We start from the raw sequence: 17,767 nt of genomic DNA on the forward strand, positions 1-17,767 counted from the left end.
CTTAAGCCGAGGGCTCGGTGTTCCACATAAGCTCTCTAGGTAAGCGCGTATCGGCAAGGAAACCAAGTGGAAAATTTCCTACTAAGATCCTACTCACACTTCCATTATTGTAGCTAAGGCCTTTCCAACTGCATTTTTGTCTGAGCACCGACAATGTAAAGACGATGTTTAAATTGGCTCAGGTGTGTTGCAGCTTCACATCTTTTATATTTCCCAAATATCAAATCAAGACACAATTTCCAAAACAAAGGTGCTGCATTTCATTTTAGATAACACATTGATAACACTCATCACACACACAACTATGAGTAAAAACTGGAATCAATTTAGTTCTTTGCTGGCATATCCCTGGCATCTGACTAGCTAGTGGATATTGTGAAGGAAATCACATACATTTTTATACTTTTATTGTAGCATTTAATTCCTGATATAATTTCAAAATGACAGGCACACAATCAGATGGTGAGGACAGATTATAGTGTGAAACTTTTGTAGGCCACAGCCCTGCAACCAGAGAGAAGGAAAAAGAGAAAGAGATTGGTACGGAGGGTGAGAAAAATGCCCTGCAGCAGACTGGGCTACAGTGGAGGACAACTAGAGGAGGACAGGGACAGGAAAGCAGCCGGGAGAGACGAGAGGACAGTGGGGAGGGAGCGGGTGTCGATGCAGGGACGGCAGAAAGACAAGCCCAGAGACTCCGAGGCAGAGGCAGAATGAGGAAGTTCAGCAATTCTGGACACTGCTATAAAAATATGTATTCACAGAGCTTTCGGGTTTCAAAATTAGATGTCAAAAAAAAAATCAATACGTTCTTCACTGTAATCTTTAAGAGAAACATATTACTTTAGGACTGACATAGACAAATCCCAGCCATAAACTCTGTGGTGAAGTCATCTACTCGTACAATATGAAATCCCAGGCTCAAGAGAAAATATGAGGCAGCTTAAAGAAAGCTAGTTCGTGCCTCATCAAACATCTTAAGATGAGTAAATAGATATTTTTCAATGTAATGACCTTCACATAAATGGGTTTAAAATATTACTACTCTGATTTTATTATGATCTGATCAAACAGGATTTTTAGTAATATTGAGTCAAACATACTGGGCTACTGTTTTGAGCAAATTCCTTTTTTTTTTTTTTGAGACAGAGTCTTGCTTTATTGCCCAGGCTAGAGTGAGTGCCGTGGCGTCAGCCTAGCTCACGGCAACCTCAAACTCCTGGGCTCAAGCAATCCTGCTGCCTCAGCCTCCCAGCTGGGACTACAGGCATGCGCCACCATGCCCAGCTAATTTTTTCTATATATATTAGTTAGCCAATTAATTTCTTTCTATTTGTAGTAGAGACGGGGTCTCGCTCTTGCTCAGGCTGGTTTTGAACTCCTGACCTCGAGCAATCCGGCGCCTCGGCCTCTCAAAGTGCTAGGAGGTCAGGCGTGAGCCACCACGCCTGGCCTAAATTCCCCTTTAGATATGAGACTTTCCATTCCACAGCTGGAATTTAACCTGAGTTATGCTGAAGAACATCTGCTATAAGCTGATGATCATCTCTACAGGGAGTTATCTGATTACTCCTGAAAATACTAACACACCTGCTGCCCTCACAACTGCTTGCACATGATCAGAACTTTATTCTCAGTCCACTAGGATGACACCACCACCACCTCATATTTGTGAAGTCCTTTAAAGCTGCAGTGCCCAACCCCTGGGCTGCAGTCCGGTACTGGTCTGTGGCCGGTCAGGAACCAGGCCGCACAGCAAGGGGTGAGCGGCGGGAGGATGAGCAAGTGAAGCTTCTCCTGTATTTACAGCCCCTCACCACCTGCCCCCGCCCCCCGGCCGTGGAAAACCTGTCCCTGGTGCCAAAAAGGTGAACAAAGTAGTCAGTGTTAATAATACAAATAAACCATCTCACTTAATTCTCACAGCAGCCCTGTTTGTTGGTAAGATAAGGATCATAATTTACATTTTACAGAAAAGGCAGTAATAGGCCAGGCGCGGTGGCTCACACCTGTAATCCCAGCACTCTGGGAGGCTGAGGCAGGCGGATTGTGTGAGCTCAGGAGTTCAAGACCAGCCTGAGCAAGAGCGAGACCCCGTCTCTACTAAAAATAGAAAGAAATTAGCTAGACAACTAAAAAAAAAAAAAATATATATATATATATATAAAAATTAGCCGGGCATGGTGGCACATGCCTGTAGTCCCAGCTACTCAGGAGGCTGAGGCAGGAGGATCACCTGAGCCCAGGAGTTGGAGGTTGCTGTGAGCTAGGCTGATGCCACGGCACTCTAGCCCAGGCAACAGAGTGAGACTCTGCCTCCAAAAATAAAAAAAGAATTAAATCACATAACTGTCTGCCTCAAAGCGCGTGGCTCAACAAATGCTTTTCCCCCCTCCTCTTCCCCTCCTACATCAAGCAAGAACTTCTACGCAGGCTTCACACGGCTCCTAATTATTATAATGCACCCTGACAAGATCTTTATGACTTTCTTGCCAACCCTTAAAAATTTCAGTTCCCTATATGACAGTGAATCAAGTTTGAGAAGGAACAGGGAGTGGGAAAGAAGCGAAAAGAAGCAAGAACAGATCACTGATCTGATGAATAACCTAAAATAAATAAAATTCAATTAAAGAATATTACTGCATCTTTTTTCTCACCTTCACAAATCATTGGCTCAATTGTAAATACATGGCCCGACTTCATCACTCCAACTGCTTTATTTTCTGAAAGTAAAGGAAAAAAGAATCTCAAAAGATAGCAAACCAATAGTGTTTTGTTGAATAGCCAACTGGAGAGAGTACACAACTTACTACATCAGTGATTCTTAAACTAATTACCTCCTCTTCTCCTGATTCCACTAAAATCTATCATTCAACAAACAGGTGTTACGCTGGCAAACCACCCACTCTGGGGCACACACTGTTCTAGGCACATTTCATTCTGCTTATGTTTTCTCTAGGAAAATACATATATTCATAGGCCAAATACATATATTCATATTCATTTCAGATATGATTCTCAACTTCTATAAAAGGAAAAGTATCACCATTTATGTTATTGCAGGATTAGAACTGCAATCCCAGAACCAGGCAAAGTTCCATTATTCACCCAGGTACAGAAGCTTAAAGGAGAACAACAAATGTTTCAGATCATGCCGGAAGTCTCCTACCTCTTTGGGGGGGGAGGGGTATGTATTTTTGTGTATAGGGGTCCAGTCCTTAGAAACAACTACATGATTTTCATAACATTTTAAATTAGTTGTCTTCTTCTTCTCCTCTTCAAAAGGAAATAAACCTACTTTGACACTAACCTACTTTAAATGCTGAGACTATTCGTTTTTATTTGAAAAATAATTCCATTTCTCCTTCCAAATAATGTTTTACCTCTTTTTGTCCAAGTTCGCTAATGAGAGTATTTTTCAGAACCAGCATGAGAAACATAATTATGCATTAAAGCATCCAGACTTGCCATTGCCCCCAAAAGGCCATAATTTTTTATAAATAGGTATGGGACTTTTTAGGCAATTTCAGACAAAAATAGAGAACCAGTTTAATTTCAAACTAAAAAACAAGAATCAATACCAGTATCAGCAAAACGAACGCCTGCGCTGCTCCGCCTGACCACCAGAGGGCAGATGCATCAGCCTTTCTGGGCTCCTTTGTGACCTGTCAGTATTACAACTTTGCTAACAAATGTGTGCACAGAGGCTGAATCTACAAAACGCCACTCATTCTAGGTATAGTCTAATCTCGTCCACACGTCTCCATTCCTGCGTATCTTCGCTGGTGAATAGGTATCGTGCTACTTTCCACTGTCTTAGGTATTGCCAAAATATACTTATTGCAGGTTTCAAATCTGGACTTTTCTAAACAGTTATAAAATCTTAAGGACAAAACATTTTTGACTTTTCATTTCTGATCTCACAAACTTTCCTTCAAACTGGCATGCAATTTAATACATAAATTGGGAGATAGGATACCAAAAAGGAAATATCAAGAGTGTCAGTGTGGTGTCACAGAAAGAAAAAAGGAACAAGGAATCTAGAAGCCTGCTGTCTGCCTGTGGCAGCACTGACCACATGCAGCTAGCAAGCACTGGAACAAGCAGCTCCTTCACTGAGACGGTCTATCAGCACAAGAACACCAATTTTGAATATCAAAACATCCTGTAATATATACATCAATAATTTTTATGTGGATTAAATTTTGAAATGCTAATATTCTGAATGTACTGTTAAATAGGCCAAAAAATAAATTTCAGCTATTTTTTACTTTTAATGCAGCCACTAGAAAATCTTAAATTATATATGTGCCTCATATTTCAATTAGACAACACTGATACAGAGATTCTAAATTCCACTACTGTTTCTGCCACTAAGTCATTATTATTATAGCAAAGGTACAACTCCTACTCATTTAGACTATTAAAGTTTCAGTTTCTCAACGTATCTCTCTCAATATATATTATGAGGGACTATACTATTGCTGACACAATGCTGGGTACTTTTTAAAAAATTTGTACCTGCTCTACTGTCTAGCTCACGTAATTACTGTAATATACAGGCATACCTTGTTTTATTGTGCTTCACAGATATTGCATGGCTTTTGTTTTCTAAACAAAGAAAAGGTTTGTGGCAACTGCACTGAGCAAGTCTATCGGTGAACAGCATGTGTTCACTTCATGTCTCTGTGTCATATTTTAGTAAATACACAATATTTCAACCTTTTTCATTATTATTATATCTGTTATAGTGATCTGCAATCAGTAGTCTTTGATGTTACTGCTGCACTGGTGTGGGGGCAACCCAAACCACACCCGTGAGACGGCAAAGTTAATGGATACACGTTTTGTATTCTGACTACTCCACCATCAACTGTCCTTGGCCTCGCTATTCCCTGGGACACAACAATATTGAAATTAGACCAACTGATAACCCTACAATGGCCTCTAAGTGTTTGAGTGAAACACTTAGTTACATGTCTCTCACTTTAAATCAAAAGCTAGAAATGATTAAGCTTAGTGAGGAAAGAATGTCAAAAGCTAAGACAGGCCAAAGTTATGAATGCAAAGAAAAAGTTCTTGAAGGAAATTAAAAGTGATACTTCAGTAAACAAATGAATGGTAAAAAAAAAAAAAAAAAAGTGAAACAGCCTTACTGCTGAGATGGAGAAAGTTGTAGTGGTCTGGACAGAAGATCAGACCAGCCACAACATTCCCTTGGCCAAAACGTAAGCCAGAGGTAGGCCCCAAATCTCTCAATTCTATGAAGGCTGAGAGAGGTGAGGAAGCTACAGAAGAAAAGTTCGAAGTTAGCAAAGGTTAGATCACAAGGTTTAAGGAAAGAAGCCGTCTCCATAACACAAAAGTGAAAGATGAAGCAGCAAGTGCAGATACAGAAACTATAGTAAATTAAATTATCCAGAAAATCTAGCTAAAATAACTGATAAAGGAAGCTCACTAAATAATAGATTCTAATCTGTTTGTGGATAAAACAGCCCTCTGTTGGAAGAAGATACAATTTAGGACTTTCATAGATAGAGGTCAGTGCCTGGCTTCAAAGCTTCAAAGGACAGGATGACTTTAGTTAGAGACTAGTGCAGCTGGTGACTCTTACGTTAAAGCCAATGCTCATTTATCATTCCAAAAATAGTAAGAATTATGCTAAATCTGCTCTGCCCGTGTTCTAGAAGTGGAACAAAGCCTAGATGCCAGCACATCTATTTATAGTATGGTTTACCAATATTTTAAGCTCACTGTTGAGACCTACTGCTCAGAAAAAAGACTCCTTTCAAAATATTACTGCTAGCTGGCAACGCACTGGTCACCCAAGAGCTCTAGCGGAGATGTGCAAGGAGCTGAATGCCGTCTGCATGCCTACTAACACACAGCCATTCTGGAGCCCATGCATGGATCAAGAAGTAACTTCCACTTTCAAGTCTTAGGACTTAAGAAATACATTTTGTAAGGCCACAGCTGCCATGGAGAGCATGGCCTCTGATGGATCTGGACAAAGTAAATTGAAAACTTTCTGGAAAGGATTCACTATTCTAGATGCCATTAAAAACATTTGTAATTCATGGAAGGAGGTCAAAATATCAACATGAACGGGAGTTTGGACAAATTTGATTCCAACCCTCATGTTTAACTTTAAGGGGTTCAAGACTTTAGTGGAGGAAGTAACCGCAGGTGTGGTGGAGATAGCAAGAGAACTAGAATTAGAAGCAGAAACTGAAGATATCACTGAGTAACTGCCATCTCATGATAAAATTGGAGTGGGTGAGAAGTTGCTTCTTATGGATGGGCAAAGGGAGTGGTTTACTGAGATGGAACCTACTCCTAATGAAATGCTGTGAACATTGCTGAAATGACAATAAATGATTTAGAATATAACATAAACCTGCTTGATAAAGTAGCTGCAGGCTTTCGGAGGATTGATTCCAATTTTTATGAAAGAAGTTCTACTGTGGCTAAAATGCTATTAAATAGCATCACATGCTACATAGAAATCTTCCATGAAAGAAGAGTCAGTTGATGTGACTAACTTCACTGTTGTCTCATTTTCGGAAATGGCCACAGCCACCTCAACTTTCAGCAAACACCAACATCTAAGCAAGATCCTCCACCAGCAAAAAGATCACCATGTGTTAAAGGTTTGATAGATGATTGTTAGCATTTTTTAGCAATGAAGTATTTTTTATTTAAGTAAAATTATTTTATTTAAGGTATGTACATTTTTTTTAGACAATGTCACTGCATACTTAACAAACTACGTATAGTGTAATCATAACTTTTATATGCATTGGGAAACCAAAAAATTCATGAGACTCGCTTTATTGCAATATTTCCTCTAATTTACTGCAATGGTCTAGAACTGAACACGTAGTAGTTTATCTCCAAGGTATGCCTGTACATTCTAAATGTGGGATGTTACCGCCTTTACTTTCCAACCATTAATGACTTACACAAGGAAGCAAATACACTCACATTCAACAAGCATTTCTCTTACCCAGAAGGGGTAGATGAAAGTTACACAACAATTTCCTGGTTCCTTCCTCATTTGGGTTAGAGTTACAAACCAAAGAACAGATTATTTACATTTCAAAAGGTATCTCTGCCATATAAAAAAATCCCTCAGCCGTTTCTTTGAACACTTCCCTGAAGTGATCACAGCATATTTTGACTTATATAAACCCAATTTAGACTTGACTCTTCACAAACATATCACATATATAAAATCAAGTATACCTGCCTGGTCCTGGCTTCTTTTTTCAGAATTGTTTCTGACATCTAATTAAATGCTTTCATAGGAAACTCAGGCAGCATCTCTTGTACATCAGTGGCACAATATTTTGCCAACACCACCGCCACTGCCCACATCCCTTACTACCATAAATGCTACTGTCTTCGGTCAGTCTGTCTCTCCCTAGTCCATCTCTAAATCCAAGCTGTGTTGCCTCTGCAAGAGACTCTTTGCATTCCCTCCCCTGCACCTTCTCTTACACAAACACTCAGACATACACCACTGTAAGCAGAATAGCTACTTCCATTCTTTGAAAGGGAATAGACATTCAGGTTATTCCAGGGCTTATCAGGAAGGAATGAAGTACTACCTGTTTCTGTGGCTTTTATTTCAAGCATGATTCACAGCTTAAGTATCAGGTTGGTGCAAAAGTAACTGCGGTTTTAGCATTGTTGAAATTTGCTGTTTCACACTGGAATACATTCTTAAATGAATGTGGTTATGTGATACAACATTTTAATGCATATTTCTTGCTTTATGTTTTTTTGCTAACGACGTATTACTTGGAGTTATTTATTTTAGACTATGGAAATGATGTTAGACAAAAAGCAAATTTAAGCAATTTTCTTTTTTCATTTCTTTATTTTCTTTTTTAAAATTTCAGAATATTATGGGGGTACAAACATTTTGCTTACATATATTGCCCATGTATCGGCCAAGCCAGAGCTACAAACATGCCTATCCCCCAGAAAGTGTGCCCTGCACCCATTAGTTACAAATTTACTCAACCCTTCCAACCCCCTCCCACCTGCCCAGCACCCAACAAATATTACTTCTATGTGGCCACCTAAGTGTTGATCAGTTAGTACCAATCTGATGGTGAGTACACGTGGTGCTTGTTTTTCCATTCTTGTGATACTTCACTTAGAAGAATGGGCTCCAGCTCCAGCCAGGATAAGACAAGAGGTATTATTAGTTCACCATTAGTTTTTTAGGGTTGAGAAGTATTCCATGGTATATATATAACACATTTTATTAATCCACTTATGTACTGATGGGCATTTGGGTTGCTTCCCATCTTTCCAATTGTGAACTGTGCTGCCATAGACATTCGAGTGCAGATGTCTTTACTAAGACTTTTTTTTCCTTTGGGTAGATGCCTAGTAGTGTGACTGCTGGATCAAATGTAGTTCTATTTTTAGTTCTTCGAGGTGTTTCCAAATTACTTTCCACAGAGGTTGTACTAATCTGCAGTCCCACCAGCAGTGTGTGAGTGTTCCTATCTCTCCACATTCACGCCTACACTTGTTGTTTTGGGATTTTTTGATAAAAGCCATTCTCACTGGAGTTAAGTGATATCTCATTGTGGTTTTGATTTACATTTCTCTGATGGAGATGTTGAGCACTTTTTTATATATTTGCTGGCCATTATTCCATCTTCTTTTGCAAAGTTTCTGTTCATGTCCTTGGACCACTTTTTAACAGGGTTGTTGGATTTTTTCTTGTTAATTTTCTTAAGTTCCATATGGATTCTAGTTATCAGCCCTTTATTGGATGCATAGCATGCAAATATTTTCTCCCATTCTGTAGGTTGTCTATTCACTCTAATGATAGTTTCTATGGCTATGCTGAAGCTTTCTAATTTGATCCGATCCCATTTATTTATTTTGCTGCTGCTGTGATTGCTTTGGAGGTCTTCTTCATAAATTCTTTGCCTAGACCAATGCCTGCGAGAGTTTTTCCAAATTTTCTTCTAGAATTCTTAAGTTTTCATATCTTAGGCTTAAGTCTGTTATCCATTGAGTTGAGAAGGGTGGATCCAGTTTTTTATGAGAGTTGAGGAGGATCCAGTTTCATTCTTCTGCAGGTGGCTATCCGACTTTCCCAGCACCATTTATTGAATGGAGATTCTTTTCCCCAGTGTTTATTTTTGTCTGCTTAATGTCAGTGTATATTTTGTCCCCGTTATCTCTAAAATTGATCACATCCTAGGCCAAAAAATAGAAATTATACCATGTATCGTGTCAGACCACAGTGGAACAAAATTAGAGATCAATTCCAACAGAAGCACTCAACTCTACACACAGTCATGGAAATTAAATAATCTATTGCTGAATGACTATTGGGTCAAGGAGGAGATCCAGATGGAAATCAAGAGATTCTTCAAAATAAATGATAACGGACACAAATTATCGAGTGATTTTCTTATTTGAGCTCAAAATGGGTCGTAAAGCAACAGAGACAACTCGCAAGATCAACAACGCATTTGGCCCAGGAACTGCTAACGAATGTGCAGTGCTGTGGTGGTTCAAGTTTTACAAAGGATACAAGATCCTTGAGGATGAGGAGCACAGTGGCTGGCCATCAGAAACTGACAACGAGCAACTGAGAGAGCAATCATCGAAGCTGATCCTCTTACAACTACACGAGAAATTGCTGAAGAACTCAACATCGACCATTCTATGGCTGTTCAGCATTTGAAGCAAATTGGAAAGGTGAAAAAGCTTGATAAGTGGGCGCCTCATGAGCTGACTGAAAATTTTAAAAAATCATCATTTTGAAGTATCATCTTCTCTTCTGTACGCAAAAACAACAAACCATTTCTCGATCAGATTGTGCCAGGCGATGAAAAGTAGATTTTATATAGCAACCTGCGATATCAGATCAGCTCAGTGGCTGGACCGAGAAGCAGCTCCACCGCACTTCCCGAAGCCAAACTTGCACCAAAGAAAGGTCACGGTCACTGTTTGGTGGTCTGCTGCTGGTCTGATCCACTACAGCTTTCTGAATCCCAGCGAAACCATCACGTCTGAGAAGTGGGCTGCACAAATCAATGAGACGCACCAAAAACTGCAATGCCTGCAGCCACACTGGGCAACAGAAAGAGGCCGGTTCTTCTGCACAGCAACGCCCGACTGCATGTTGCCCAACCAACACTTCAGAAGTTGAACGAACTGGGCTATAAAGTTTTGGCTCATCGGCCATGTTCACCTGATCTCTGGCCAACACTTCCTCAAGCATCTGGACAATTTTTTGCAGGGAAAATGCTTCCACAACCAAGAGAATGCAGAAAATGCTTTCCAAGACTTCTTCAAATCCCAAAGCACAGATTTTTTTAGGCTACAGAAATAAGCAAACTTATTTCCCGTTGGCAAAAGTGTAATTGTAATGGTTCCTTTTATGATTAATAAAGACGTGTTTGAGGCTAGTTATAATGATTTAAAATTCACGGTCTGAGATCATAATTACATTTGCACCAACCTTAATAAAAAGAATTACTCGATCTGCTAGTAAATGCTTATCGGCAGACATCAGATGCCGTGCTCTGAACTGCTCCCACTTCTCCTGCTGAGGTTTCTCAGTGATGCACATCTAGAATGTGACCACCTCACACGCACGAAGTACAGGAGAAAAGATCGACTCCAGACAGCCAGACAGAATCCAGGTACCAAGGCTAGCTCTGGCATGTAATCACTAGGGGGGGCCTGGAGCAAATAAATCACCTCTGTAAACACAGAATTGTTTTTAAAAAATAGGGCTAAGAAATTATCCATAAAGTCGTGATGATCAAATGAGATAATGCACATAATCACTGTCATTCTGAAGCTAATATTAAAAGCTTTCCAGGTACTATTTTCACGCAGAATTCAAAGTGCTTTCCATATATCATCTCACTTAGCCGCCATAAGATAGGCACCACTTCCTACTGCTGCACAGATGAAAGAGAGAACACTAAAGCACGAGGGGTGCATGAAGTGGTCACCCAGCAGTGGGTCAGTATGTAGGCTAAATTCCTTCCCAGGCCACCTGCCGTGGACGGCTTTCATTTCTGGCACTAATTAGCAGACTCCCTCCTGCACATGTCTTACATCTCCAGAGAAAAGGTTTCTGGAAGACACTATCTTAACTTCTCTTTGTTGTTCTATCATATAGCACTCAACTTGACGAAAGGGACTTTGTTTATTTCCCTCTATTTATACCAACAAATAGTACAGTATCTGACACACATCAAGAACTCAAACCAAGCAAGATGAACTTATTTCACCTAAGGAAGCAGTGCAGTTATGGCTAGACCTGTGGCAGACTGTTGACTGTTCAGCAAATTTAGTCCAGAGTACTCAGCTACGTTACATTTCTCACCCTCCCTTGCGGTCACATGCAGCCATGTGGCTGAATTCCTGCCAACGAAAAATAACTGTAAGGGATTTACGCCGGCTCCAGGCCGACTCACCATTCAAACTTCCCAAGTGTACCCCTCCGAGCTTCTACCCTGCTCCCCCACTATCTTGTGACTTGAAGGGCAACTCCCGAAGTGACCCGGAAAGCCACAGGTTGAAGATGACAGAGCCCAGGTTCCAGATAACTGCCCTGCCCCCACAGTGACCAACACACTTGCCTTTGACTACTGTGAGCAAAACATGAACATGAATTGTGTTAGAATAAATAAATGTACATTCTGGGGGTCTGTTACAGCTAACGGATTAATGAATAAAAAATAGTAGTCCTATTAAATGTATAAATAAATATTTGTTAAATAAACAATTAGCACATACCAGAGCTCTGGATGGTACTTACTGGCATAGTGGGGTACATTGGGGGCTGTATGAAAAAGCTTGTGGATTCCATGCCCACAGTAGCTGCGAACAACTGAAAATCCATTTGCCTGGGCGTGCTTCTGAATAATGTTTCCCAGCTCTCTGTATCGAACACCAGGTTTCACTGAAAGGAAAAGAGAAGATTCATGACAAAGAGTAATGACAACTAACATTTATTAAGCGATTACTATCTATGCGCCAGGAACCTTTCTAAACACTTTATATGCCTCTGTGCCCAAACTTATAGGTGAGGAGGCCAAGCAGACACAGAGGCCATGCAGCCAGCAAATGGCAAAGCTCTGATTCGGAGTAGGAGTACCTGCAGTTCTTCCTTTGATGGCAAAAAAAAAAAAGACGACCCTTAACAGTGTTAATGGGTTGGGGACAGGCAACTTTTGCTTTATCTAACAATAAACAATAGAATGGAAAATGTACTTTTCTTCTCATCCTTCCCTAAGGTCAAGTGTTCTATTCTATTCCGTGGAAGTAAGAGGAGGATATAAGAAAGTGTACCAGGAGAAAGAGGAATGTCCAAAAAGCAACCTGATTTACCCCAAATTTCAGTCTGGTCAACTTCTTAAAGAATTATTTCCCCTGGGATTCTTTATCTCACAAAACGATTCTCAAAAAACTATGCAGAAGATCCTTGAGGTAGGGTATATAAAGGTGCTTCTCACTATATACTTCCTGCCCTATTTCATTTTTATGACTTTTACTACCATTTCAACAAAAACCAAAGTGGTTCTCACTGCTGTTCAGGCTCTCCTAGCACTAAGGCCCTAGCAGCTGAGCACTGCCAGACTCCTGGGGAATCCAGCCATGGTTCTTGAGGCCTAGAACTTTCTATGGTCTCCTACTCTGCCTATCTGATTTCCAAACTGAGGTTTAGGTACAACATATCTTCCCCATCCATTTCTCAGTAAATAGCTCAAGGAATCGTTTTAATTAACATTTTTACTTGCTTTTTACTATATGTCCCAGCTTGATTTGGGGAGGGAGAAAGGGGTTTCTGACATGAGGAACATGCTGACTTCTAGGATTTTCTTCCATTCCTATCCAGACCTTCCTATCAGCCCATAGTGGGGGGACAACAAAATTTTAATCCATGTTGCATGGGGAGAGTGACAGGGGAGATTCTTCCCTTAACCCTCAAACTGGGGGCCACTTTGGCCGAAGGCTGCTATCCGGAGACATTCTGGTTGTCACACAGGGGGTGGTGGGGTAACTGGCACCCAGTGACCAGGGATGCAGCCAAGAATCTGACAACGCACAGGACAGGCCCCTGCAACCAAAAACTATCAGACCCAAAATGCAGTAGATGCCCAGATTAAGAAACTCTACTCTAGAAAGTTAATTTTCAACAACTTTTCAAACTCTCTAGTGTTCTACACCAGGCTGAGCAGTCCAATGAGTGGAAAACAGGGGGCAAAGATGATATACAAAGGTATTAGTAGCACTTTCCAGAGATCAAGCAACTTTGATTCTTTCCTGGCTACTGTTACGAAGATGCCACTTTCTGGTAGTTTCTTGACAAGTTCTAGTCATGTGTCTTTGTAAAACAACATTCCAGCTGTCTGCTTTTTTTTTTTTCAATCAAAAAGGAAAAGGATATAAACATTGAACATATTATCTAGGGAAAAAAACCCTAAAATTTATTTAAAACTTAAGCTTTCACAAATGAGAAAGATAAAATTCTTATCTCACAATCCCACCTAGCATACTAAAATAATCAATACTGGCTGCTAAAAAAATTTTACATACTGATAAATAAAAATATATTCTTTTATTTTCATTCCTCCAACTTTATTAATATAAAAACTTTATGTCCCGTGCATGTTAAATAATGAACTAAAAACAATAAAAATAATGGATCAATGTTATCAGAGATAATTACATGTTTGTCTAAAAAGTCTGTCCTGTTCAATGTTCTGTTGATGATATATCAGGGTTTTCGGGGAAGGGGGGGGAATGGGAGGGGGCAGATAATACACTGAATAATAAAGTGTAAATGGCAAGGATTTAACTGGCAAGCTGTTTGCCTTTTTTATTAACAGTCTGTTAACAACTCCAAAAAGCCGTTGTTAACAGCTTTCCTTTCCTTCTCTCATCCCCACAAGACACTGATTTTTTAAAAAGCCTGTATAAGTTGTTTGTATGGACAAAGATAGATGGCCTGAGAAAAATCCCACAGAAATACTCACAACTCTACCCAACACTGAAATAGCAAGCAATCTGGAAATCACCAAAATCCAGCAGGAAAACAGGTACAGAAATTTTGATACTATGGAATAACCATTAAAAGAATGAGATACATCTATATTTATTTAGGTACATATGCTAATTTGGAAAGATCTCTAAGGTATTCGCTGGCAAAATACCAAATTGCATAATATTACAATTTCATTTAACCTAATTAAATACATATACATATGCATATATACATTAATGCACAGGAGATAGAAAAAACCTAAATGTTGACAGTTACCCCTAGATGGAAGAGAAAGATATGAAAGCAAAGGAGGAGTAGTATAAAGGAGAACCACTCACTTTTCTCTCATAATCTTCAGGTTTTTTTTTAATAAGGAGAACATGATTATTTACATATTGAAAGAATTAAAAAGCAGAGTAAAAACTGCACAAAACAACCACCCGCATACTCATTTATCAGGCAAAGAAAAGGAAGACAAGTCACAAATCAGAGACAAGGGTGACAGGCAACCATCTGGCCCATCACCATCAAGAGTCTCGAACCCACTTGAACCGTTACCACTAAAGCCCAGAGCCAGCTCGGCAGAGCAGAGGCGAAGCCGGCAGGCACAGACACGCTCAGCCCTGCAGTAATGTGTCATCCCCAGCCCGTCAGCTCACGCCGGGCCACCGGGTCCCCAGCACAGCGGCTGACCTGCATCGATGGCCTGCATCAGGCACTCGTAGGTGGTCTGCACGAGTTTCCGGGCTCCCTCATCCACGTCGCCAACAAAAAACGTCTCATTCAAGTCTCCGTGGTAACCATTGCGATAAAGAGTGATGTCCACTGCAAGAGAAATGTGCAAATATAAATACCACATTTATTTTCATTTCAAAATAGAATTCAGTTTTTCCAACATGACAGCATCAAGCAGCTTACTGAAAAAGGTAACTCTTGCTTACTCTAACTAGCCACAGTTAGAGTAAGCACCCAATAGAAACCCTGAGTTTAGTAACGTGTGAGTTTAGTATCTCTCACCGTGGAGAACAGGACGTGGCCACACCGCACAGGCCAGATAATGGGTTTTTATACTCTTATAGTAACTAGATCATTTGAAGAAGAAAAATATATGCAGCACACAATCATCCAAGGTAAATAACCAAAGTTAGTAACATTAAATTGAGGACTGTTACATTTTGGCATTAAATGCAAAATACTATTTTCACTCATCTTTAATGAGTTTCTTCCTCCTCCTAGGAAATAGGTAAATAAAAAAATTATAACTGTATTTTAAAACCGCATTTACCATTCACTTTGTGAATATTCATCTGTCTCTTTGTCCCAATGTTTAGGAATACATCACTACTATAACCAGTGTAACACTCTAAATGTGTATCGAGAGAGCACAAGAAAAGAGATATTTTTAAGCCACAAATTTCAATCACCCCACAAAATGGAAGTATAGGTGTTTTGCATCTAGCGCAACAGATATATTCCTTAAAAACCCGAGACATTGTGCATGTAATAAAAATAACAAGGTTTATATGAAAAACAGGGTTGCTCTGAAAACCTATGGAACTTTATAAACAGATACCCTAACTAAAGCAGTAATAATTGTAATAAAAATAGTTTCACAGTTACATCTCCACTATCATTCACAGCCAGCATCACAACTGGTCAATTCTCTGCAGCCTTATATAAGTCCTTTAAAGTATCTGATTGCTAAAGAGACTGATTTTATCAATACTAAAAACTCCACCTGGGGAGGCCTTCTTCATCAATATTGTTTTTAATCATGGAGGGCGATGTCTCTGCAGCTTCTCCCTCCACACTTGAGCCTTCCCAACCAGCCTAACACAGGGGTCTCTAAAGCCACTTCTACTCAAAAAAGGCACTTCTGCCGGATTTTCAGGTTTTTTTTGTTTTTTTTTTTTTTTGAGACAGAGTCTCGCTTTGTTGCCCAGGCTAGAGTGAATGCCGTGGCGTCAGCCTAGCTCACAGCAACCTCAAACTCCTGGGCTCCAGTGATCCTTCTGCCTCAGCCTCCCGGGTAGCTGGGACTACAGGCATGCGCCACCATGCCCGGCTAATTTTTTATATATATATCAGTTGGCCAATTAATTTCTTTCTATTTATAGTAGAGACGGGGTCTCGCTCTTGCTCAGGCTGGTTTTGAACTCCTGACCTTGAGCAATCCGCCCGCCTCGGCCTCCCAAGAGCTAGGATTACAGGCGTGAGCCACAGCGCCCGGCCTTCAGTTTTCTTAAGGTCTTCCAATATTACTAAGGGTTACCCTTGTGTGTGAAAAAGCCTGCCCTGATCGCCTCAACACCATTAGTGGGCTTCAAAAAAAAAAAAACACCACACACTAGACTCAACATCACTTCCACATTTCATTGACATCTTTCACCTATTTCCCAACCACATATGAGATAATAAGCATTACAGAAACACAAGCTGTACCAAACACATCATAATAGAAGTACCTTAAAAGCAACCAACAAGCACAAAACCATAAAGACAAAGATTCTATAGATTTTAGAGTGACACTGAATTTTAAATAGGAAAAGTCTCAGCACAGGAAGCAAGTTGAAATAAACACAAGTCACTAACAGACTACCCCAAACCTTGTTGTTTCTTTGCTCTTGGTGACAAAAGTCACTTACATATTTCTTACCATTAACGATATCACCTTCTTGCAAGGGCCGTCTGTCTGGGATTCCATGGCAGATGACTTCATTTACTGAGGTACAACAAGACTTTGGGAAATTATAATAATTCAGGGGAGAAGGGTAGCAATTTCTTCCAATGCATGCCTATAATAAATTAAAACACAGAGAAAATAATTTGGAATGTACAAAAGGAAAAAATCTATATACAATGAATAAATTGAAAAAATGTGAAAGAAGCTGAAGACATGCTACCATAAAGAACTTAATTAATATTTTATTTTATTACCTTAAACATTACACAATACGGTTTGTGCCAGTCAGACAGACTGTATGCAAACCAACTTACTGGTAATTCCACCAAGGAAGAGCAAACTCACATCAGGTTGAGTATTACTAACCTGAGAATCCAAAATGCTCCAAAATCTGAAGCTTTTGAGCACCAACAGGACATTCACAGGAAATGTTCATTAGAGCATTTTGGATTTCAAATTTTCAGGTTACAGATGCTTAACAGGTTAAGCATAATTCAAATCTTCCAATATCCAAATAAATCTGAAATCTGAAACACTTCTAGTACCAAGTATTTCAAATAAGGAATACTCAACTCGTATTATAAACATACAAATGTTACTTTAGAATTAACCACTCCTTATAAAAAATATGTTATTTGAAGTAAACAGACAATATTTAAAGTAAATATTAACAAGCATTTTGCTGTAATTATAATAATTTCTAATAGAGAAACAATCTTATATTCCTAGGACCAAAAAGTGAATACTAGTATAATTAAGAAATGGCGAAGTACTTCTAGAGATACTTTAATCACTACATTCAGTGAAACAAAAATGAAATTCTTAGAGAAAAAATGGTCTGGTTTCCATAATAAGCCTTATTTTACTTGGATGTTCTCACACAGTGGTAATCACAGCGTGCAGATTTCTCATTCTATAGTGCCACAGTCTTCAGGCTGGTAATTTTGTAATGGTTACATAAAATACCATTTGTGAAATATACCATAATTATACTACTAGCAATTATACTACCAGCATAATTATACTACTATTATTGGAAA

At 39.5% G+C, this 17,767-nt stretch overlaps 1 protein-coding gene across 1 annotated transcript in view; it reads right to left on the reverse strand.

Moving 5' to 3' along the window:
* METAP1 (methionyl aminopeptidase 1) overlaps nucleotides 1-17,767 on the reverse strand; it is a 52,883-nt gene that overhangs the window by 2,317 nt on the left and 32,799 nt on the right. Inside the window, exons 7-10 of the mRNA XM_012738421.3 lie at nucleotides 16,701-16,839; nucleotides 14,738-14,869; nucleotides 11,816-11,959; nucleotides 2,658-2,723 (exon numbers count right to left, since the gene is read on the reverse strand). Of these exons, the coding sequence (XP_012593875.1) occupies nucleotides 2,658-2,723; nucleotides 11,816-11,959; nucleotides 14,738-14,869; nucleotides 16,701-16,839 (481 nt within the window). The remainder of the gene's footprint in view (nucleotides 1-2,657; nucleotides 2,724-11,815; nucleotides 11,960-14,737; nucleotides 14,870-16,700; nucleotides 16,840-17,767) is intronic.

Source organism: Microcebus murinus, chromosome 29 (assembly GCF_040939455.1).
Source record: "Microcebus murinus isolate Inina chromosome 29, M.murinus_Inina_mat1.0, whole genome shotgun sequence".
Lineage (NCBI taxonomy): Eukaryota > Metazoa > Chordata > Mammalia > Primates > Cheirogaleidae > Microcebus > Microcebus murinus.